The sequence below is a fragment of the Daphnia carinata genome, chromosome 7 (assembly GCF_022539665.2).
Source record: "Daphnia carinata strain CSIRO-1 chromosome 7, CSIRO_AGI_Dcar_HiC_V3, whole genome shotgun sequence".
NCBI classification, from domain to species: Eukaryota; Metazoa; Arthropoda; class Branchiopoda; order Diplostraca; family Daphniidae; genus Daphnia; species Daphnia carinata.
Genome location: NC_081337.1, coordinates 9967615 through 9989913, shown reverse-complemented (window position 1 = coordinate 9989913; position 22299 = coordinate 9967615). Strand labels below are relative to the sequence as shown.

Sequence of the window (22299 nt, the reverse complement as noted above, 5' to 3'; positions counted from 1 at the left end):
GTGACAAATGGCACCGATAGGTGGCCCTGAGGCGGTTCGCCCTTGAAAATCGTGTGTAATCTATCGACGACCAAAAGGGAAAAGAAACACACACGAAAAAAAAACGAAACCGAAAGTTTTTGGTTCACGCACACTCACACTGACACACCGAAAGCTAGCATATAGGTAGAAGTGTGTCGGCAGAAGGGAAGTGTGTCTAACGTTGGTGACCTTCAATGTGAGCGCGCCACACAAACCGAGAGTGCTGTGTGTGTTACACACCGAGCCGAGAGCGCGGCGGCCTTGAACGTTGGCTCTCCGGAATAAAGGGGGCGGGTATTTCTTTTCTTTTTTTTCTCTCCCTTCCTCCTTCTCCACCCTGTTCGTCCGTCCACCCTACTAGCCGACTGCACGGCCACGACTTGTGTTCAGACGTTCCCCATCGGTCTTGACGTGCGTTTCTCACCTCTCTCACTCTCGTTTTTTTTTTGGTTTCTCCCTCCACGTTTCCCTTTCATTCTTACATTGCTTCCGTGTCTGTGGATGCATTGGCGGATGACTCAGTGCGATTCAAGAACACCACCTCCACCATATTTAATTGTATAATGGCTGTCGAAACAACTGTGGCTGATAGTAGTGAAACAGTGGTGGCCATCATGAACCGTGGTGATGATCCAGAAGGTAGTAGCTCTTCGACGAACAACGGTTGTGGTAGTGAACAAGCTTCGCCGGATAGTTCGTGTGTCATCATGGATGAACAAGTTCAAACGGCTCACGATCCGCCACAGCAACAGGCAGAGTCTGCTGTTTGCAGGGCAATGGACGCGACTACAACGCCACCGCCGCAACGCAGGCAAAATAGTGTCATCCGGCTCATCCGGCCGGAATTGTTGATGAAGGAAGAACACGTGTCGGATGCCACGGATTTGACTACGTCTCCTCCACGGATAGATGTGATTGTTAATCCTCAATTTCAACCGGAATTCCGTCCAATGATGCAGCACATCCAGCAGCGCCGTTCCATTAAACGGCCTTTGCCTCCAAATGGCAACAATGCTTCGGCTGTTGTTTCTTCATCAACCAGTCCCGGTCCTTCTACCCGCACTTCGCCGCCACCACCACCTCAACAACAACCACTGGTTCAACAACAACAACGTCAACACAATTCTGTCGTGATGGGTCCACCACCTCCGCCAACGTTTTTACCGCCACCTTCAACGCCAACTCTTGCACCTAAAAACGGCGGTCAGACCAAAGCACCGGCCAGTGGACAGCAACGCATCCGCAAATCCACCGCCGGCGCCCATAGACGTCATTTGGCATCGCCGCTGGATCACGAAGAACCTTCAAGTTCCATCCCCGAAATTGGTAAGTCCCATCATTCTAATCCCTATTGAGTAGGCAATCTCATTTTCGACGTCAAACAGACATATGGTTCTACGGTCACGGGTCACTAGAGAACGGTTTGGTCTCATTTTTTTCTAATTGAATTATGTAAAAACAAACAAACAATGCACGAGTCGTTCGCCTTATGAAACAAATCTTTGTGTCCAATTTGCACTTGAACAACTTCCGTTGCCGTTGGGCGGAGACCGTGATCGATTCGTTTTTGGCCTTGGGGTCGAATTAATGATTTGGGTCATGATCAACCGGCCATTATGGTACAGTTGTGCAAAAAAAAAATGGCTCGTTCCACGTTGCTGTTTCTTTTCTTCCGGAATATAATTATTGAAAGCCCTTCCCCCTTCTTTATTTTGGCGCCATTGATTTTGTTATGAACGTCATTCGTGGCCTTGGGTTGCACAAGATCAATAACTTAGAAATTTTGAAATGGCGCGAATTTTATTTAAATTTAAGAATTTGGTCAAGGCCATTTTTGCTGTGAAGGGGGATTAAAGGATTAATGCGAAATTAGCATAAATGTAGTTCTTTTTGTTTGTTTCATCATCTGTTTTTTTTTTGTGTCGCACTTTATTCAAATTGCCACGTGGAAGTCGAATGTAGATGAAATGGAAACAAAGAATCAGGAAATCCATTCAAGGGCATCGTTACCATTTTTTTTTTACTGGGCGGGAATCTGATGCGGGGCGTGACAAGGCCAATTTGCGTGAAGTATATCCGTCTTTATTGCGCCCAAGGATTTGTTTACTTCATATCGAAAAATAAATATTCATTCTCAAACCATCTCCCTATGACCCAAGGTCTTTACCGATGAGACCGTGAGAAATCGTGAATCTTCGTGACTGGCCAACGTCCAAATTTCCTTCAAGGCCAAGACACACGGGGGGAACTGGCTGACAAAAAGAAGGTCAAGGCCAAATTGTTTTTGTCCCCCAAACTCCCCCTATCCCCCACCCACAATTTTTATACGGTTGAAAAAAAAAGAAATGGACGCGGGTGGCGGCGGGGGGAATCAACGCCCCCATCCGGAAGATTTCAAGGTTTTCTCATATCTGACGTCACGTGTATATGCGTGCCTTTCATTCCTGTAATGATGGTAATAACCGTCGTCGCTGTGGTAACATTTTTTCAAGGTAATTTTCCACCAATAGCATCGATCCAAATACGACAAAAAAAGGGAGGAACAAAAACGCTTGCAACAGTATCGATCCTGGCCGGGAACTATTTTTTTCGTATTCATTTGTTTTTCAAGGTCGGGTAGCATCGCGCAGCTGCACGGACGTCAACACCCTGTTCAAGGTCGTGTGTCATCCGTGTGTGCCTTGCGATTTGCACATTTCTGCGTACAAGACGGGAATCACGGGCAAAACGAGAGACATCTTTGTTTCGGAGGTGTACAGCAGACAGCGCCACCGTCATTGATTGAGGTCATTTTTTTTTATATTGGGTGTTAGACAGGAACGTTTTGCCTGAGTGAAAGCGGTTTGATGTAACGTTACGCACGACTAGCTGTTTTTTTTTTCTTTCTTCCGAAACCCTACAAAAATCGAGGGTGGGTATTTTGACCTCAATTTCGAAAATGTGTTACTGGCCTAGAAAAAGAAACAACAAAATTCTAATGGAAAAACGAGACTTTAAGGGTGAGAGAAATGGGGTCATGACGAGAAAGTAGTTCACCATTTCCGAAAAATGTTAGATCATAGGGGAGAAAGCAAGAGGCTTCCCCTACTTTCTCTTTCGAGGGGAGCTAAAAAGGAGGTCCCCTTTTGTCTCGGGGTAATTTGGGTTTTTGAAGAAGTTAAGAGACAAGAACATTTTTGCTTTACCCGGATACCGAATCGCGAAATAAGAAGAAGAATAAAAAAAAAAAAAAAAGGAACGGGAAGGCAGTGACCGATTCCAAGGTTTCCTACCTCTTCTCGTTCAAGGAAATCGTGTATTTATGGAGGAGTCAGCCTTTTTATTTAGTTTTTATTACAAGGTCGACGTTCGCTTCGGTCGTTTACAGAGTTCCACGTTCTTGTTTCATCTCTGCCTCCAGTAATACTTACCTGCAGCAAGGCTTTAGTACTTATTGAACCACCTCATCATAATTTTAAAATGCCCGCCGGTTCTTCAGTCGTAGCCAATGTTTTTATGCAAATCCACGGCGATGCCAAAGTCTGCTGCATTGTCGGCGACAGCTGTTCTGGGATCGTTGCACCCTCTCATTCTCCATTTTACGTCTCCTTGTCTGCAATAAAAAATGGGGATAAACGATCGTAGCGTTTGGGATTCGACGGGACTACGTGAGGGAAAAAGGAAAAGTATTTCTTGTTGGATGCTGACCTTGATGGATGTTCGTTTAGTTTGGAATATGGCCGCTAGATGGCAGGGCGAATGCTTTTTTACAAGGTTACCAACTGAATTTTTTTTTGCGGTTTCCATTTTAAGAAAAACGTATCAATAATGATTTGCTGAGCTCGACTTGGATTGCATTTATTTTATTTGTTGATTTTAACGAAAAGCAGAATTCACTGAACGCGCGATCTATTTTGGTAAACTTAAATAGTCGCAACATGAGCTGCCATCTGTGTGTGGTTATTATAGTTACGCAAGAGTTGCTCTCATTCGAGTGCAATGATCCTGAGTGTTGAAAAAAAATGAGGACAATATATGTAGTAGCAGCCAGATGTAGAGCACAAGTCTTGGAGTGAAGAGAGAAAGAGAGAGAGAGCGTTGGCCTAATAATTAAATGAAAGCGACATCTTTGGGAGAAAACGTTTGAACATCGGTCCAACAACTGGCCAGGGTACAGAAGAAGCCCAAAAAACATAAAACTTTTGTTTTTTTAAAAGCGAAAATGAGGACAGAATGGAAAGGGGGCGCAATTGTTTTTCCTTGTCTTTTCCTTTATTTTTTTTTTTATGTAGTATGTACAATACCAATTTTTATATCAACTTGTAATCGCTCTCTCTTTCGTTGTTATTAGCAAAATAACATAGCGCTAAACTGTTTTCTTTCCCCCTGTTGCGTCAATAGGAAACGCTCGCACGATCACTTTCAATTAAATACCCATTGCTTCGATACGCTCCCGATAATGAAACCCCATTAAACCGACCGACGGTGGAATAAATGGGTTGACCATTTTTTTCTTTTTAAAATCTGAAACTTGTGGACTCTAGCTTAGTTTAGGTTGTATCCGCTAGGTGTGCGCTGATGCAAGTACCTTAAAGTAGATGACTTGCGGCTGATCTCTCAACTCCCGTCATGGATTGGAATTGGGAGAATTTTCCAAATCAACTCTCTTCGACCTAGTGACACGGTTTCGTCCTCCCTTCTTCTTTTCGTTTGAGGGGGGGCCAACGAACTTGCACTTTCAATAGCCATTACACACAACAACGTTTTTCTTCTTAGTCCTCGTACGCTATAGTAATTTTTTCTTTCTTTTTAGCGCGTTTCACTCAACAGCCTCCGGTGACTGACAAAACACAGTGTGCGATGAAAGTGTTTTCTAATTGTATAGCACTCGAAACATAAAGAAGTAAAAATTGTTGTAGCGTCAGATCTCTCTCGCTACATCAGTTGGCAGATTTGGTACAACAATCGATTGCACTTTTTGTTTTGTTTTTCTACTTGATGTGCTCGATTTCTCTCTTTGCGAGAGGCGGTTTCTCGCGTGAGAACTTTTTCTCTCTTTCTCTGCTTTTAACTTTCTTTCTCTTCGATCAGGAAACACAATCAACTATGTCGGGCGCTGACTCTTAATGACAACATCGTAACAAAAACTGATTGGAAAATGAGGAAATAAAAAAACTCGAAATCGAAACGTAGTTTGATGGGCCCCCAATGAAAATCGCTTTTGATTTGACACGAAATTTTGACCTAATTTGCATTTCATTTCAAGTTTTTAAAATAAAATCGCTTCTGTCAATTCAATTCACATTTGCTCCCGTTTTCGTTGTGCAAAAAAAAAAAATGATCAAGAGAATTTTCATTTGAAGGGGAATTTGCCATTCGTTTCGATTTGCGGGATTGGGGAGTAAAAGTGATGTTGATGACCGCTTGGCCTAAATAAAAAGAGTCCCCAAGTTAGTAGGTCACCGTGCTACTAGTCTCTCTCCTCTCTCTCTCGTAGTAATAGTAGTAGTGGATATACATAGCACTAACCTACACCTTACCTTACTATACCTGTGTGTGTGCAACCACATCGAGAAGGGAGAGTTTATTTATGAAGAAAGAAAAAAAAAAAGACCCGGGCGAAAGTTTTTCGGTCCTACATTTTGTATTTTTCTTTAAAGGGAAGGGAGGAGGAGCCGTAAGAAAGAAGAAGAAAGAAGAAGGAGGACGGGCGAAAGTTTTTTTTTTTTTTCTCCCCCCGAGCTCCCGCGTTCGGACCTTCACATATTCAAAAAGCAGTCCCGCGCGCATGCACACAGACAACATAGGACGGTTTTAGTGTATACACTACTAGGTCGCACCTCCCTCCCCCTACTCTCTACCAGTCAGCCCTCTCTTGTGTGTTTCTTTTTTTTTTCAGTGCAAGTTGAGAACAAAGTGAAAATGAACGAAAGTCAGTCTTGAACCGCACCACTGTTGATCCGGCAGCCGATCGATCCGGCTCTTATACAAATCTCCCGGCTTCACTTGTGTTTGTCTCTTGTCGTCGTCCGCCAAGCTCGCAGTTTGTTTATCGGTTTTTTGTTGGCGGTCTTTTAGTGTTTTTCTTGACAGACTCGATTTTCGGATTTGGTTTGTTTGTTTTACTTTTTTTTTTTTTGAACGAATAAAAAAAAGTGAATGAGAAATTGTTTTCAACAAACATTTGGGAAAGAAGAAACGATTGAACGAAATTGGACGAAAACAATCCCGCGTGAGGGAATGACGGTTCAGGATTATTTTACTACGGACGAATTGATTTACTCCGAACGGATGTGTGTTGCCGATCGGAACGAGGGCCCCACCATGGCATCATCCAACATCAATGACAGCGACACTGAACTATTAGGTCGCGTCCTCGCAGGTAAAAAAAAAAACAAGAAAAATCTTACAAATTTCAATTGGGTATTTTGTGAAATGTGTTAATCGAGGGGGAACGATTGCGGGAGCGAAATGCAAATGTTTTTGGAATTTCTGCGAATTTCTTTTTAAAAGGAGAAAAGCGATAGTGGACGAGTTTGAAATAGGTAGCATCCAAACACGCATAGAACTCTGTGTGTGTATATAGAGACTAGAGGAGGGGGAAAGGGGGGCGGCGTGAGTGACCGGGAATGAGGGCAGTGAACGACCGGGGCCGATGCCCCGGCGTCCTCGATTCAATCCTCTTGCCTCTCTGTGCCAACTTTCATTTTTACATCTGACTTTTTTTTTCTTTTTCTAAGAGAAATGATCAAATGATCTTTTGGTTTTTTTTAAAAATTGGGTTGTCATAAAATAAAATTGAACGGGACAAAAAATTGTATCAAGAGATTTAAATTTTTTTTGTATTGAAAAATTTGAACCTGTTGCAAACTGAAGATAGTGCAAGAGTTACTTGGAAAAAAATATATATTTCTAGATGATGATTCAAATCAGTCAAGGTCCTTTTTTACTTGAACGCCGAGATTAGGCAACCATCTCAATTCTTTAACGCGCGCGCGTGTTAGGGTGGGGAGTTGGGTGGCGATGGGCGCGAGGGTTTATGTATCTTTCGAAACATGTCAAGAAATCTCGAAATATATAGTGTACGTGTGCGTGTAGGTGGGGTAGTGGGGGTTACCATGACAACCAGAGTAGAGTTCATCGCTCCGGCCTCGACGAAAGTAGGTTAAGGCGAGTCCGAAATATATAGGCGACTCACGAAAAAAAAAAAAATAATAATAAGGCCCAGATGTGCGTTCTTTTTTTCCCCCCATCATTCGCTAGCCGTCAAATCTATGGACGTGCTTGTGCAAATGAATCACGGCCACCATTTTTGCGTGTGTGTGCGCACCCGTTATTGTTTTTTTTATAGTTAGTTTTGCAATCTCACTGATTTCAATTTCTTTTTTCACGCATTTCAAGAATTAGAGAAGGAAAATATGTTGCAAAGGTTAGATATGCACAGTTTTCCTCTCGATTTTTGATGACGCGCCCTAATGTGGGGCATTTGGTTGACTTATCAATTTAACACTATGCATACATACGTGTGTGTTCACATTCTGAAGGAGAGGACGGTGCGTGTGTGTGTATTGCGAGATAGCGGCGGTTCGTGACCGACTTGGCGGCCACTGCTCTCGGGACTTTTGGAACAAACGCTCAGAAAGACGACGGTGGAGAGGTTAGGTAGGTGGGGAGCGCCGATTGCGGTTGACGGCGTGACGTTTTGGGCAAAAGAAGGGGGAGTGAAAGTGGGTGGTGAGGAGTGGAAGGCATATAAAAGAGAGAGTGCAACGTACTACTCTCTGTGCAGGGTGGATGACCTAGATTACGTCTTGTACAAGTCCCCTCCCCGTTTCCCCTAGCGAGGTACTTTAAACCATCTTACTCTCACTCTGCCTCCATTTGATTTCATTGGCCGACAAGAGATGGCGTTGCTGTTCGATCTCATTTCGCCTTCAATGAATCGTTCAATTATTTTTGGAAAGCCCAATTCTTGCCACACTCCCGCATCCCCGTAAAAAGAAAAAATTTAAAAACTCAAAGTTTATATATAATAAAGAAATCAGAAAAAAAAACACAGTTATTTTGCGGACAAGCGTTGCGTCGCGTGTTCGCGTCGTTTCACGCACGCTGCACGATCAAATGATTTGCTGTGTTGAAAGAATAAGCCATTTTTTGCGCTTGCGCTATTTTTCCTTTACTATCGTCCTTGGCAACCCTTTTTTTTTTTTTTTGCAGCGTCGGTCATTCAACTGCGTTCACCCTAAACAATTTTGGGTATGTTCCCTGTCATTCCGTCATTAAACTTTCGTCTTTGGGAATCAAACGATTTAAAAGAGGAAGATCAAATGTCCTGTTGTCACGACAAAAAAAGCGACATCGAAAATGAAAAATGGAATGGTGCAATAGAATTGTGAAAAATATAGATCAGCTCACGTTTGGACTTTTGCACCTTCACGAAAAAAAAAAATGCTAGCGAGAGAGAAAAAAAAAGGAAATGTGTTGATTGTGGAGTGGGGGGGGGGTTATAACGCAGGCGCGCGGGTTGTGTTTTGTAACTGCAAATGGGGGGTCCCGCCGACAACAGAGTAATAACAAGCAAGAGTGCATTGGCCTGCGAACGTCCGTTTCAAACTCACTTGCTCCTGTGATCTCGTTCGTGATAGAAGCGTGCAGAAAAAAAGGGGGTTAGAAACCAAACAAACTGTGGACTAGGTCGTTTTGTCACGAAGAAATTAAGACGCGGAAGAGAAACAGAAACAAAAGCAACAAAAAAAAAAAAGAGAGTTGTTGGTGTGTCGTGTAGTCTAATTGATGCGATGAAAGTGCACGTTGTAAAGGAGAAACAAGTGGAGAAAGGGAGAAAGTCAGAGAAAGTCTTGACGCTACGGGTAGACGGACTGTTGGAAAGTGAACCGTCCTCTCCGGTTTCTCTTTCACCTCTTCTTTTGCCCACCGCTTCTAAGATGGGCCAATTTTTCTGGTCTGATCCACAACAGTCTCATCATCTCTTCTTTTCTGAAGGTATTATTGTTTGTTTGTTTTTTTGCTGCTAATTCCGATGTAAAAAAAAAATGAGGTTCATTCGTCTGGACGTTCGTTAAATATCTAATTTTAATTCTGGAACGGTCATCGAACCTAGGTTGATAAATTGCTGATAAAAAGCCACCCAAGTGGTGGGGTCTGTTGCAAAACTGTGTTTGGAACTTGCTCGGCGTATGTGGCGGTCAAATCGGTTGTTACCCAATCATATCAAATCCCTTCCCATTGCACTGCCGTGAGTGTGTGTTTTTTTGCCCTATTTTTCACGGCCTCGGGGTGAATGGCCGATGATGCACTGACGTCACTATCTGCGACAGCGCGCAATCTGGTTGTTTATCAGCAAACGAAAGACACATTTTATGTGTGTGTTTGATTATTCCGTCGCATATGGGGCACACAACGAACCTTCTGCATGAGCGTGCACACTTGTTATTTCCAGATTCGAAAATTGTTACAAAATTCGATGAAAGTGCTGCCCTATAACAAATAGACTTAAACTTATGTCAGGGCTGTTTGCGAGGTCTCGAATGTAGGTCACTTTCGCTATTAACAAACGCCTGGTTCATCGAACTCTTGGCCCTGTGACGTCAAGCAACCCCCCCACTAGCCCCCCACCTTACACCCAATGGCCCGTGTCAATTTTTTTGGCCAAATTCAACCTAGTGTACCTAACCACCGCTAGATGGCCACCACTCTCTTTTAAGACGGCAAAAAATACAGTTTCCCTCCAATGTTTCCCCCACCAACGGGTTGGCGCGTGAGGTGAATGGACATTCAAGACTGGGCTACTCCCACCGGGAAAAAAGGGCGGAGCTACACACTCATGGGGGTAGCGGATCGATCGGAGGTCGTCGCCCGACAAGTAGGTCACGGCCAGCGCCCTCCGGGGCAATGGTCTCTCTCTTTCTGAGCTCCCAAGTAGCGCACGAGGCTATCACAGTGCAGTGCACTCTCTCTCTTTTGTTGGTTCGACAGCACGCAGACTGTGTGTGTGATGAAGAGGGGGGGGAGGGGGAAATGTGGGGGCTATACATGTGAGGCACACGCACATATTTAAGTTCCTTATTTTTGTTGGCCTGGAAAAAACTTTGGGTGAGGGGTGAGAAAATATCTAGTTCAAAACCTCTCCACCCCTCAACAAACGAAAGTTACGTTGTGCTTTAAGAAGGGGGGAGAAACGAAACGAAGGGGAGAAAAAAAAAAAGGAAATGTTTAGAAAAACAGTTGAAAAATAAAAAAAATGTTCAGAATTCTTTGGCAAAGGGAGAAAGTTGTGTTCTTTCATATACATTCCGATTTAAGCAAAAAACTTGCAAAGATTCGCTGCATAACAGTTTGCAAAATAGGAGAAGGACTTTGTGCCTACTAACCACGTGTACTTCCCGAGGAAAAAAACCGAAAGTTTCTTGTTGTTGATGCATCCCGTTTAGCATTTAGCAACACCCCCCACAAAACGAACTTTGAGGGCAGACATATTTTTGACACGTCAAAAGTCAGTAGTTCACTGGGTTCAAGGATTTTAAAAGAGTTTTCTGATGATTATCTAGTTTATTCTAGAATGGGAAGACGAGAAAAAGAGGCCACGAGAAAAGAAAAAGAAAAAAAACGAAAAATAAGACATATATTTATATTTTTTGTTTCTTCTTTAAATGCGTCGAGGTCAGGCGGTCATTGGCCCATTCTTGTGCCCCCCAACCGTATCGATCCACTACCCTTTTTTTTTCTCTCGTTCGTGTCAGATGAATATTCAAATAAGATAAGATGTGAACGACATCTGACCGAGGTTAAAGGAAAGGGAAAAAAACAAGCAAACTGGAATGAAAATAAAAAAGAACAGTTGTTTGCGAATCTGTTGTTATAAAACGAGGTTGATAAACGAAGAGAAATGAAATCATAATAATAAAAAGAACGGGGAGAGAAAGAGAAAAAAAAAAAAAAGATGCGAACGACCGTGACTGAACTCGAGTGAACCAGGTAGTTGTTAGGGAGTAGTTTGCGGGACTTGTGAGCGCCGCCGCCGTCGCCACCCTGCGGGAACGACCGCAATCACCCCAGAAGCCCAAAAATTGTCTATTACACAAAAGCCCTTTTTTTTTATCCTCTTTATTCTCTCTCTCGGCCATGCACGCGTTCTCGAAACCATAAACCGTAAAACTTATTGTATAGATCTAAACATAAAAAAAAAAAAAAAAAATTTAATCCCGGACTATGTTTAGATCTTTTTTCATCAACTGTACCGTTTCATCATTTCAAATTAGAGATTCGCTATTGCCAATGTTGCGATTTAAAAAAAATAAATATGGGAATTAAAATTCCTGTATAAAAATGACGATGGAATTAGAGTTAAAAGTAAAATTGCATTCGAACACAGCTTGATTTGAAAAGAAGAAGAACAAGAAAACAACAGTACATTGACGACCGCAAAAAGTCCTAATAATGGAATTGGTGTAAGTAGACTATGGAGATGTGCAGTAACAATAAAAAGTTGGTCAAAGACTTTCGGTCAGGCCGACTTGTGAGAGACTTGACCGGTAAAAAGAGAGTGCAACGTCCACACGATGAAAGGGAAACGCGCAGGTGTGTGTCGGTCACCCATCTCTCTCTGTGTGGAGAAAAACCGTTATGTACGGCGCGGGATTTATCGTCCAGCTGCGGGAAAAAAAGGATTTTTTTTTTTTACGTTTGCCAAGCAAACTCGCCCCAGTCGTAAACAAGTAGAAAAAAAAACACGCACCTTTCGACTACAACCGCCAGAGTCGGAGAAAAAAACAGTGTATAATCATAACAAGGGCCAGCATGAGCAAGTAGAGGACGTTCGGCCAAGGTGGAGCGTTGACCTCCTATCCTCCCGCTAACTCCTCCTATCCTTTATTTTAAACTAAGACTGACGTTAGAGATTCTTATTATTTATCGGGAGAGGAAATTTGTTTTGTTTTTCCCCTTTATTTCTTCATCGGATATTCCAAATACTCGAGTCATAGAGTATACCTGGGAATCCATGAAAAGTACGTCAGCAAAGCAGCTCGTCTTCTTGTCAATGTCAACACACTCCCGAATTCGAACGGAGGCGGCTTGCAATTTATTTTTTAAGGGAGCGTAACGCGCTACCAGGCAGATAACCCGTTACTTTCCGTTTTTATTGTTTTTTATTTGGAATAAAAAAAAACAAGGTAGGAGGAAAGCAGTTATACACATTTTTTGCGCAAGAACGAAAGGGTTATTGCCTAATTTATAAATAATTGCATTTTTGTTCGTTCCCGGCCATTGACCAAATGATCAGGTGCAATAACCCTCGTTAACGTGTTTGATGTATTCGACTTCCAATCATGTATCGATTAACCTTCTTCTGTATCGACCTTGATTTGAAACAAGGTCACGAGAACCTCCGAGTGTTTAAAACAATCACCTCAAAAAAGAAGAAGACTCTCGCTAGAAGCTCCTGATGTGAGACCAATGAACTCGATTCACCTCTTCCGATGGCCTCAATTTTTGATTTGATTGACTCCTATCTGAGGACTTTGACTTTTTGTGCTCGTGTATCAAACATCCTTTGCTCGCAAGAGGAAAAAAAAAGAACTAGATAAGAAATATTGATTTCCACAAAAAATTTCAAGGCCATGAATTTTTTTTTTTTTGTTTCTCATTTAAATGTTTGAATATCTGCCGCAAGAAAGAGAAGGCGCTGTTTGAAGGCCACACTAGTGGCCTCTTGTTTGATTTATCTCTTTATTCCACGGCTTCCCTTTTTACCTGTTCTCACGACTTTGAAAAGTTGGGTTCTCTCTCTCTCTTCCCCGTCTCTTAAATGATAATCACGATTCTTCAATGCATGCGTGTGCAGCAAATGCTCAAGTTCAACGGCCGGCACGGGAGCGTTGGCACCGGCCGTCGGAACGCACGAAACAAAAAAGAAAAAAACAACTGTCTCCTTGTATCTTAAGTAAACCTTGAAAATTAAATCGAAGAAAACTCGTTTTTTTTCCTCCTTTAATTTTTCTCTACTCAGACTTTTTTTTTTTCAAAACAATTTTAAAACTGTACCTTAAGATTTACATTTAAATTTCGTTCGTTTGTTCTGCGTTAAAAAAAAAAAAGTAAACAAGAAGATCAGACGGTACTAAAAAGTGCAAACTCGGCGTCGAGCGTGAAGCAGTTCAAGGTAGATAACCTCTTGGAAACGGCTCGGCGGTTATAGAACTCCCCCACCCACCCGCCACCTCTTCCTCTCTTTCGTTTCCTTGCCTTTCGATGCCACCTCCTCCGTGTGTGTTGGCAAAGGGACTTTAGGGGCCGGGACTTTCACTCTCATCTTTTAGTCGCTAGATGTTCGCCTCTGCGCAAACACACTCTCCCCTCCCCCCCATACGAGAGAGAGGACCACTAGTTTGCTACCATTTTCTTTTATTTTGGAAGGAAAAAAAAGGACTTTTGTATTAAGGTGCTTTTCTGGAAACACTTTCTTTCAGTGTCTTCCTCTTCGCCGTCGTGTGCGAAAGTGAACTTCTTTTGCTGTGCCTTTTGCCCAACAAGAAAAAAGGGCGCCATTGTATTTGGACAGTTTTTGATTTCAGTTTGATTCGATTGAAAATGAGAAGTGAAATCGTGGTAGGTGGTGAGAATAGCAAAGAAGCGACAGAACCTTCTGTTTTGATGATGCAAACGATGGCAGTTCATCATCATCATCATCCAGATCCTTGTTCGCGATCTGTTATTATTCATCCGCCGCAACAGGTCCATCATCAACAGCAAATGGCTGATGTCATTCATCCGCCGGCCGGAATGTTTGCACCACCGTTGCCTGTTCAGAATAATCACGCGAACGAGAGACGTGAATTTCGCGAACCTGAACTCGATATAGGTTCGAAAATCTTTATTCACATCATATTTCATTTCGCGTTCAATTTGTTTGAATGCAAGGTCAGCGCGCGCGCGCAAAAAAAAAGAGATTTCCAAAGGCATTTTTATTTAAATGAGTGGCGGCCATGTTGACGTATTGAGGCGGTCAGTGACCGAATTGAAGGACTTTTTGCTTAGCCAAGAAAACAGCTGAGTTCTCTCATTTTCCTTTTCGACCGAATTTGACTCCTCCCTCTGCTTGCTCCGCCCACTTCCACTCCATTTGAAGGTCAACCTGTGACGCACGAGACTTTCAATCGTCGTGCATTTTTAAAGGAGCGCTTTTTTTTTTCTTTCTGGAAATTTCACTTGTTGTTGTCTAATGCTGAAACTGATTGCTAATTTTTCGTTATTATTTACATTACAGAATTTGATGGAACTACTGTACTATGTCGTGTCTGCGGAGACAAAGCTTCCGGTTTTCATTATGGCGTCCACTCCTGCGAAGGTTGCAAGGTAAGAAAACCTTTTTTTTTTTCGCGCAAAAAACAAAACGATGGTTATTCAAATTGACGGCAAAAAAAAAAAAATTCAAAGTTCTGTTCCCGGACACGTCTAATTAGCCTATGAGCAAATCGGGTCGTTCACCTGTAGGTCACTATCACTTTCTGTGTGATGGTTAAAAAAAAAAAAAAAAAAAAGCTTTTGTTTGGGGCCGGATCACCGTCCGCATGAAAATGTTTTTGCCCTGCGGGGGTTTGATACCAGATGGCGTTACTGTCGTTTGCTCGCCCGCAAGAGGTTAGTGGCCCGTAGAGGGACCGTTTCCTCCAGGACTCGGCAATCCGCCCGAAGCGGAACATATGAAACAAACTTCCCACGGCATCACGTCGTAGAACTCTTTTTCACATTGCAACATTTCTTTTATGATCGTTTCTATATTTATGTTTTTTTTTTTTTGCACAATATCTAACGGAAGACAAACAAAAGTTTTTTAACCCTCTGAAATGAAAAAAAAAAAAATCGATTGATTACTAAATATCGTGCAAAAATGGCGTTCGGTGACATTTGAGCTGATTTGTTGGAAATAGGTACTATATCATATCTATTTACACGACGGCCTGATTACCCAGTAAAAGTTCATCATCACTATCCGATATCTCTCACCTATCGATTTACATACGTATAGACACACATCGTGTAGACAGGAGTAATAGAGCTCGACTGACCCAGAGTTTATCGAATCCTTTGACCTCATTTACATTTTTTTTTTCAAATAAAAAAAAAATGAACCCACCCCAGAAAATAAAAAATCCCAAAAGGTCATTGACCGAAGTGACGAATTCACGTGGGTAGGATATCGTAGTAGTAAAATGACCCGGATAAAAAAATAAATAAAAAATAAATGGGTTGCTAGTCTACACGAGTACCTAAGAAAAAAAAGAAAAGAGTGTTTAACACATACGAGTTTTTGTAGCGATCTAGAAATTTCTCGTATCCGTCCGTATACTAGAGTTTATGTTGTAGAGGCCCTTGCTCCAGGGCAAGGTGTGTGAACACACAGCTGCGCTCAGGTGAACGACCGCTGATGACCTGTCCCTTACCTTCATCTCGATACCCTCATTTCAATTGGATGAAATCCCTATTTATTTTTTTCTAATAAAGTATGACTCAATTCAACTTGAAGAGTTGGGTCAGAAATTAATTGATATTCTTTAAGCCGGATGGAAATGTAGGGTACACATTGTTTTGAAATAATTCGTCATAGACCAGAAAAAGAAAAAAAAAAAACACATATCTCTGGAAAACTCTCGATTTCGGTGGTAGGTCGACGACCGCGTAGGAGCGCGAGCGCGCGCGCGCCGTTCACGGGGTTCGGCGACCGCTAAGTAGGGCACGGCCACAGACGTTGCACGAGCTCTTCAATGCGCTTCCAAGATGCTGATTGCGTCAACTGTGAATGAGCGACTAGGGAGGTTATTCCTCCCACCTCCTTCCCCCTCCCCTTCTCTCTCTCTCTCTATTTTCCCATCCCCCCACCCCAACTATTACGCACAACAAACGTGTCTGTGTGTGACCAAAAAGGAAGTCCGGCTTCCGGCAGTCATTTTTTTGCTGTCTATTTAAAAGTTCATTCAACTTGTCTGAATAACATAGATTTCTTCATCACTTTGTATTTTTGTTTTGATCATCGTTTAATAGGGTTTCTTCCGGCGGAGCATCCAACAAAAGATCCAGTACCGGCCGTGCACCAAGAACCAGCAGTGCTCCATTCTGCGCATCAATCGCAACCGATGCCAATATTGTCGACTCAAGAAATGCATCGCCGTCGGAATGAGCCGAGATGGTCAGCCGTGTTTTTTCTTTCTCCATTTCAACACAAAAAAGGAAAGGGTCAAACATGTTCACCCCCCTCGTGAACAAATATGCCAGCATCTTGTTGCACACAAATAGGAGGTCAAACTGATGATGATACACTTCTACTACAATATGGGTCTTTGACCTCATTGGAATCAAAGAAAAAAAAAAAAAGAACTTTTGAGATTGTGAAATGAACTCGTGGAAAACACACACGTCAACAGCAAAGTATTCCTAGTAGTAGTAGTAGTAAAGGAGTACCGTTGGAGACTCCGCCTACTCCATCCGTTGGGCACCCATCTTTGCTTGTTGTGGATATATCCCTGGCCCCAGTGAACTAGATTCTCGTTAGTCGACACGCTCAGCTCCTGGCCTGCGCACGTGTGTCTCTGCCCAAGTGTTTGTTGTTTTTTGCCAGATTCTCTTTTTTGACTCTTCATTTTCATTCAATTCGACGGGGTTGAAGTGAAACATAGATTTTTTTTTGTTTGACAATGTGTCAAGAGTATAACGTCATATCCAATACGGCTGTTTTAATGGCCGCACGTCCAATGACGTGGGCTCAACGACGTCAATGTCGTATGGATAACAGTGCTGTTCAAGGTATTCCACCCATATTTTTTTCACTGTATTTCACTTTAGAGAATGTTTCGTGCAATTGTCAAGGTCCTATGTTCAGGTGTGAGTGAAGGGGGGGGGGAGAGAGAGAGTGAATTGTTACGACATCTGATTTGCGAGTTATGTAGACACGAGATTGGGCGCCAAGGTCTCACAGCTTCGCTTTATGGCCGCCATAGTCTCCCCTGTCGCTTATTTCCTCCCCTTTTTTTTGAACCCAACAAATCCATAGTCGATAGTCGAATACGACCAGGAAAACACTTGCCCTTTGTAAACTCCCAATTCAATTAGTATTTTTTTTTTATTTATTTACCCCACATTCTTCTGTTTTACGTCGGGTGTTTCACTAGGGAACGACATGGATCGTTCTAGTGAAGAAGAATGGCCCATTTTAAAAAGGCTTTTAACAACAGGCAGTGATGGTGTGTGCAATGCGTTGTGATTTGATAATATTCGTCTTGACATTTTTATTTAACACATTTTTTGTATTTGTTTTTTTTTTTAGCTGTCCGATTTGGTCGCGTACCCAAACGAGAAAAGGCCAAGATTTTGGCTGCCATGCAGTCTGTCAATGCCCGATTGGCGGAGCGTTCGCTTCCGTCCGAATTCGCCGACGAAGTCCAGTTGATGCAAGCCGTCGTCCGCGCCCATATGGAAACGTGCGATTTCACCCGCGACAAAGTCCAAGTTTTGATGGCTGATGCCCACCGCCAGCCAAACTACACGGCCTGCCCGCCTACTCTGGTAAGTGTTTCTCATCAACATGCGAAACGATGGAATCATTTCATCATTTTTTGAAATGATTGCCTCACTTTTTAACCTTGATTTGTTTTCGTTGGCCATTTCCTGACGGCCAACGAAATTGGAAATGGATAAGAGACATGCGAGGGCGTTCGGCAACGCGAATGGCGGGACCTTAAATTCCCGACCTTGGGTCTTGACCATCGGATATACAACGGTGTCTGCCCAAGGTTAAGGGGGTGGGGCACTTTTTCTTTACACAGCGTTTCCAAATTGATTTGCTGATATATTTCGTCGTAGACCTTGAAAGAAAAATAAGCAAGAAAATTTACAAATTTCGAACTTTTTTTTATGCCATTGGCGGCGTTCAAAACTTTTTTTTTTTTTTTTTTTGCTTTCCCGAATGACAAAGCGGAAATTTTGTATTGGGCGAAAGGGCTACACAGCTGTAACATCAAGGTCACATTGTATCTAGCAATTCTATTTGTTTTCAAAATGGCCCGTTCTTTTTTACCATCAAGGACGAATCGTCATCAATGTAAACACATTTTATGTGGCCTCCGCAGTTTGCACGCAGCCCTTTTTTTTTTCTCTCCCGATAGTTGGGGGGGGGGAGGGAAAGGGTGATAGTTAATTGCCTTTCGTGGCCAGCATTTATAACAACTCGTGTAACGGTTTGTCCTTTTTAACTATCCACAGGCTTGCCCGTTGAATCCGACTCCAGCGCCGTCCAACGGCCAGCAGCAATTGCTCCAAGATTTCTCCGAGCGCTTCCTTCCGGCCATCCGCGATGTCGTGGAATTCGCCAAACGCTTGCCCGGCTTCACTCTATTGGCCGAAGATGATAAAGTCACGCTCTTGAAACCTGGCGTCTTTGAAGTCCTACTCGTTCGATTGGCCGCCATGTTTGACTCTCAGGTAATTTCATTTTTCGCTAAACATTGAATTTTCTAAAGATTTTCATGTGAATTTTTATTTCTAAAAAAACAGAGCAATACGATGCTGTGCTTGAACGGCCAGCTATTGAGGAGGGACGCTCTCCACAATTCGTCCAATGCCCGGTTCCTCATGGATTCCATGTTTGAATTTGCCGAAAGACTCAACAGTCTGGCGCTCAACGACGCCGAATTGGGCCTCTTTTGCGCCGTCGTCGTCATCGCTGCCGGTAATTGAATTGTTGACATTGTTTTTCCTTACGCCGAATCGTTTACTTATTTCCCATCCTTTTCTTTTTTTCGAATGCTAATTTTTAGATCGACCTGGATTGAGGAATGTGGAATTAGTCGAGCGGATGCAATCGAAATTGCGCTCCGTATTGGAAAATGTTTTAAATCAAGCCCATCCGGACAAAGCCGGACTCTTCCTGGAATTGTTGCGCAAAATCCCCGACCTGCGCACGCTCAATACGCTCCATTCGGAAAAGCTGCTGGCCTTCAAAATGACCGAACAACAACAACAACAACAACAGCAACAACATTACAATCACCATCCTCATCAGCAAACGCCGCCCCCGACTGCTAGTCCTTGGCACAACGATCGAGATAGTTACGATGAAGAAGGGGGAGCCAAGAGCCCGATGGGTTCCGTATCGAGCAGCGGCGCTGAATCCATTTCTTCCGGCGTCGAAGGCACGTCGTCCATGAGCGATTTGCCTCTATTGGCCGCTGTGGCGGGAAGCGCCGTTCCGCTCATGTCTGGATCGTCCCATCGGCGGCGGATGCGAGGTCCGTCGGAGAATGGCTCGTCTTCCATGTCGAGTGACGGCGAGGAGATGGAATCATCCGGCCGCTCCTTGTTGAGGATTGTCGAATCCCCACCGCGCACCCACAGTGCAGGAGCCGGAAGCAGCACCGGAAGTATCAGTGGCGGCTGCCCGTACTCTAAGATGCGCAAACTGGACTCGCCAGACGATTCCGGAATTGAATCGGGCGTCGATCGCTACGAGAAGATGTCGACGGCCTCGCGGTCGACCAACACGTCGCTGTGCTCCTCTCCGCGCTCGTCGCTCGAGGACAAAGTCAAGGAGGTGGACGAGATGCATCACCACCATCACCACCACCACCAACTGGCGACTCCTACTCCGTCGGCTGGTGGCCGAGTTGGACCATCCAGCGTCGATGATATGCCCGTTTTGAAGCGAGTCCTTCAAGCTCCGCCCCTTTTCGATACCAACTCGCTCATGGACGAAGCCTACAAGCCGCACAAAAAGTTCCGGGCATTAACCCGAAGCAGCGCCGGAAGCAAAGGTGACGAATCACCGATGAGGCATCCGTCTGTCAGCTCACCTCCGCGTAGCTCTCCGTCATCTTCATCATCGTCGACATCGACAGTCAGCGTCTTGTCTGCCGCTCTCAGTTCGCCTCCGGGCACGTACTCTGCCCTGTGCAGTGCCTTGACCTCTCCCCCGACGACGTCTTCGTTGGCGATGTCGCTATCCTCGGGGGTCGTCAGTTCATTGACGTCGACTCACTCGACGCTGGCTCGCTCCCTGATGGAAGGGCCAAAAATGGTCAGCACCGAGCAGCAGCGCCGCGCCGATCTCATCGTGGCCAACATCATGAGGGGCAACGTGACGGGCTCGTCACCCACTCCGTCTTCGTCCAGCCAATCGAGTTACTCGATGTCTCCGTCACCTCATTCCAGCGGACAACAGCAGAGGACCGTTTTGACGTCTGGTCCACTCTACGTCGGCTCACCCGCGCCATCTAGCAGTAGCAGCTGGAACTATAACCACCAAAGGGCATCGCCCGTTTCACCTCGGCTCCATTCCAGCCCGAGTCCGAGTCGAGTTGCGCAACAGCCGGAATTGCTATCTGCGTCCATCGGTAGCGCCGACTCGCAACCGTTGAACTTGTCGCTCAAGTCGCCCTCGTCGTCGCCGGCCAGGCCAACGACGCCAGTCACGCACACTCATTACTTCCCCCTTCACGCCTGAAGAAAAAAAAAAACCAACAAAATATTGATTTCCCTCTATCACCGTACCTGTGGATTGTGTGAGTGTGTGTGTTGGACGTGAAAGGGCGAGAATGAGGTATGGGCTGACTGGATGAAAGGGAAAAAAGCAACAACAAAAAATCCCACAATTTGGTTCGTCAACTGTACTTTTGAATCGATCCCTTTCAAATGCTACAACCACAACCAACAACAACAACACCGTTTTTGTACATTTGCAGAACTAAAAACTGTAAACTAGTTCTTCTACCAGCTTCGGTCGAGTTTATATATATATACAAGTCTCTTATATTCCCCACCCCCCGTTCTACCACGACCGAATCGTTATGCATATATTTGTAGACGTTTGAGTGTAAAGTTCAACTACTTGATCCTTTTAAATTTTTTTCTGAAAGCAAAAAAAAAAAAAAAAAACAACAAACAAAAAAGAATCAAGAAAACTCGAATCGCGGAATCCCTTGCTGTTAAACAGTCCCATTCGAAATTGGCGCGATTTTTTAAAATTTCTTTCGGGGAAAATTGTGTGCGTTTTATTGTCATAGAAGCCGGTGGCGTCCAAGACGCGTTTCTCTTTTTTTTTTTTTTTTTTTTTTTCAAGTGATTTTTAATCCCGGCAAAAATATGTGGGAATTTAATCGCCCACTATTTTTCGGTGAAGTTTTGTATTTCCTTCTTCGCAAAAAGAAAAAAAAAAAGAAAAAAAAAAGCCCCTTTACCAAGAAATTGTCCGTGTATCGTATGTCGTCACACACCTGCTCGACCTAGCCCTTTTCAAAAGTTTATTTTTATTTTTTTTTTTATGAATCCTGGACAACTCTCGAGTTGAAAGGTTGTGACGATCGATCTCGACATGATTTTTTTTTTAAATTTTGAAATCCTTGAATTTCTCTTAAATATCCCAAAACGAAAAACAAATAGACAAAAAAAAAATAGCGTATTTCGTGTGCTTGTGATTGATGTACGACGGACAACCCATTTCCTGTGAACGACAGAGAGAAAGAACGTGAGAATCCGACGGAAGGGTATCCTTAAGATTGGGCTGGAGCCCTTCCATGTTTCTGTGCGAGTCGCCTGTCTTTTATGATTGTTTTATCCCAGTGGAAGACACACCCTTTTTTTTTCTTTGATTTTCGGTTTTTACCAATTTTTATATATATTATATATATATATTATTACAAAATATAAATTGTGTGTCACAGCGTGTTTGTCATCTTTTTTTTTAACGGGGGGTAACATATTTTCGGATGGTTGCGGGAGGAAAAAAAAAACCGAGTGATGGGTGAGAAAAAAAGAATGTTTGAATTTCCCTTTTTACTTGACATTTTCCGGGGTTACAATGTACCCCGAATTTCTGTAATTTTTTTCTTCTTCCGTCTCTTTCATTTTGTATGTTGTTCTTCAATGGGAATTATGGAGACAAAGTGATGAATTTCTCTCTGTCGTTTATATATATAATTTTTTTTGTTTCAATTGTTCTGTGTGTTTAATTGCAATTTTATCGGCATTTTGATTTATTCGAAAGGGGAAAAAATGTCTCTTCCCTTCCCCAATTCATAGTGTAATGGAATGAGTGTCCTTATGTGAGATTTTTTTTTCTTTTTCAAATTGTATGTGCCGAGTGTTCTACTGACCGGTTAATGTAGCGCATTTTGCATGCGCAATCTAGACATTACAATTATGCAAGAATGTCGATCGTGTTTCTCGATCCTTTTACTTATCGTAAATTTTACCAGAAAACAACTCAATGGCCTGCGTTTAGCAAGGTGAGTTCGC

The 22299-nt window shown here is 43.3% G+C and overlaps 1 protein-coding gene across 4 annotated transcripts; it reads left to right on the top strand.

The window, feature by feature from the left end:
• Positions 1 to 403: 403 nt before the first annotated feature.
• On the top strand, positions 404 to 22216 carry LOC130692816 (nuclear hormone receptor E75-like). Of its 4 annotated transcripts, none has more exons than XM_057515931.2 (7): positions 404 to 1347; positions 14285 to 14373; positions 16060 to 16204; positions 17339 to 17577; positions 18274 to 18492; positions 18565 to 18739; positions 18828 to 22216. In XM_057515931.2, exons 1-7 carry the CDS (start codon positions 585 to 587, stop codon positions 20507 to 20509), a joined length of 3312 nt encoding a protein of 1103 aa, XP_057371914.1. In that variant the 5' UTR covers positions 404 to 584; the 3' UTR covers positions 20510 to 22216. The 4 variants fall into 4 exon arrangements, with proteins under 4 accessions (XP_057371914.1, XP_059351998.1, XP_059351999.1 ...); XM_059496015.1 differs by lacking the exon at positions 404 to 1347 and adding an exon at positions 5973 to 6382; XM_059496016.1 differs by lacking the exon at positions 404 to 1347 and adding an exon at positions 8534 to 9003.
• Positions 22217 to 22299: the final 83 nt, after the last annotated feature.

Excerpts from the sequence above, each read along its gene's own strand:
- LOC130692816 (XM_057515931.2), top strand. The coding sequence starts at position 585 with ATGGCTGTCGAAACAACTGTGGCTGATAGTAGTGAAACAGTGGTGGCC. Across the intron at positions 1,348-14,284 it reads AAGTTCCATCCCCGAAATTG|AATTTGATGGAACTACTGTA; the intron begins GTAAGTCCCATC and ends TTTACATTACAG. Across the intron at positions 16,205-17,338 it reads CGTCGGAATGAGCCGAGATG|CTGTCCGATTTGGTCGCGTA; the intron begins GTCAGCCGTGTT and ends TTTTTTTTTTAG.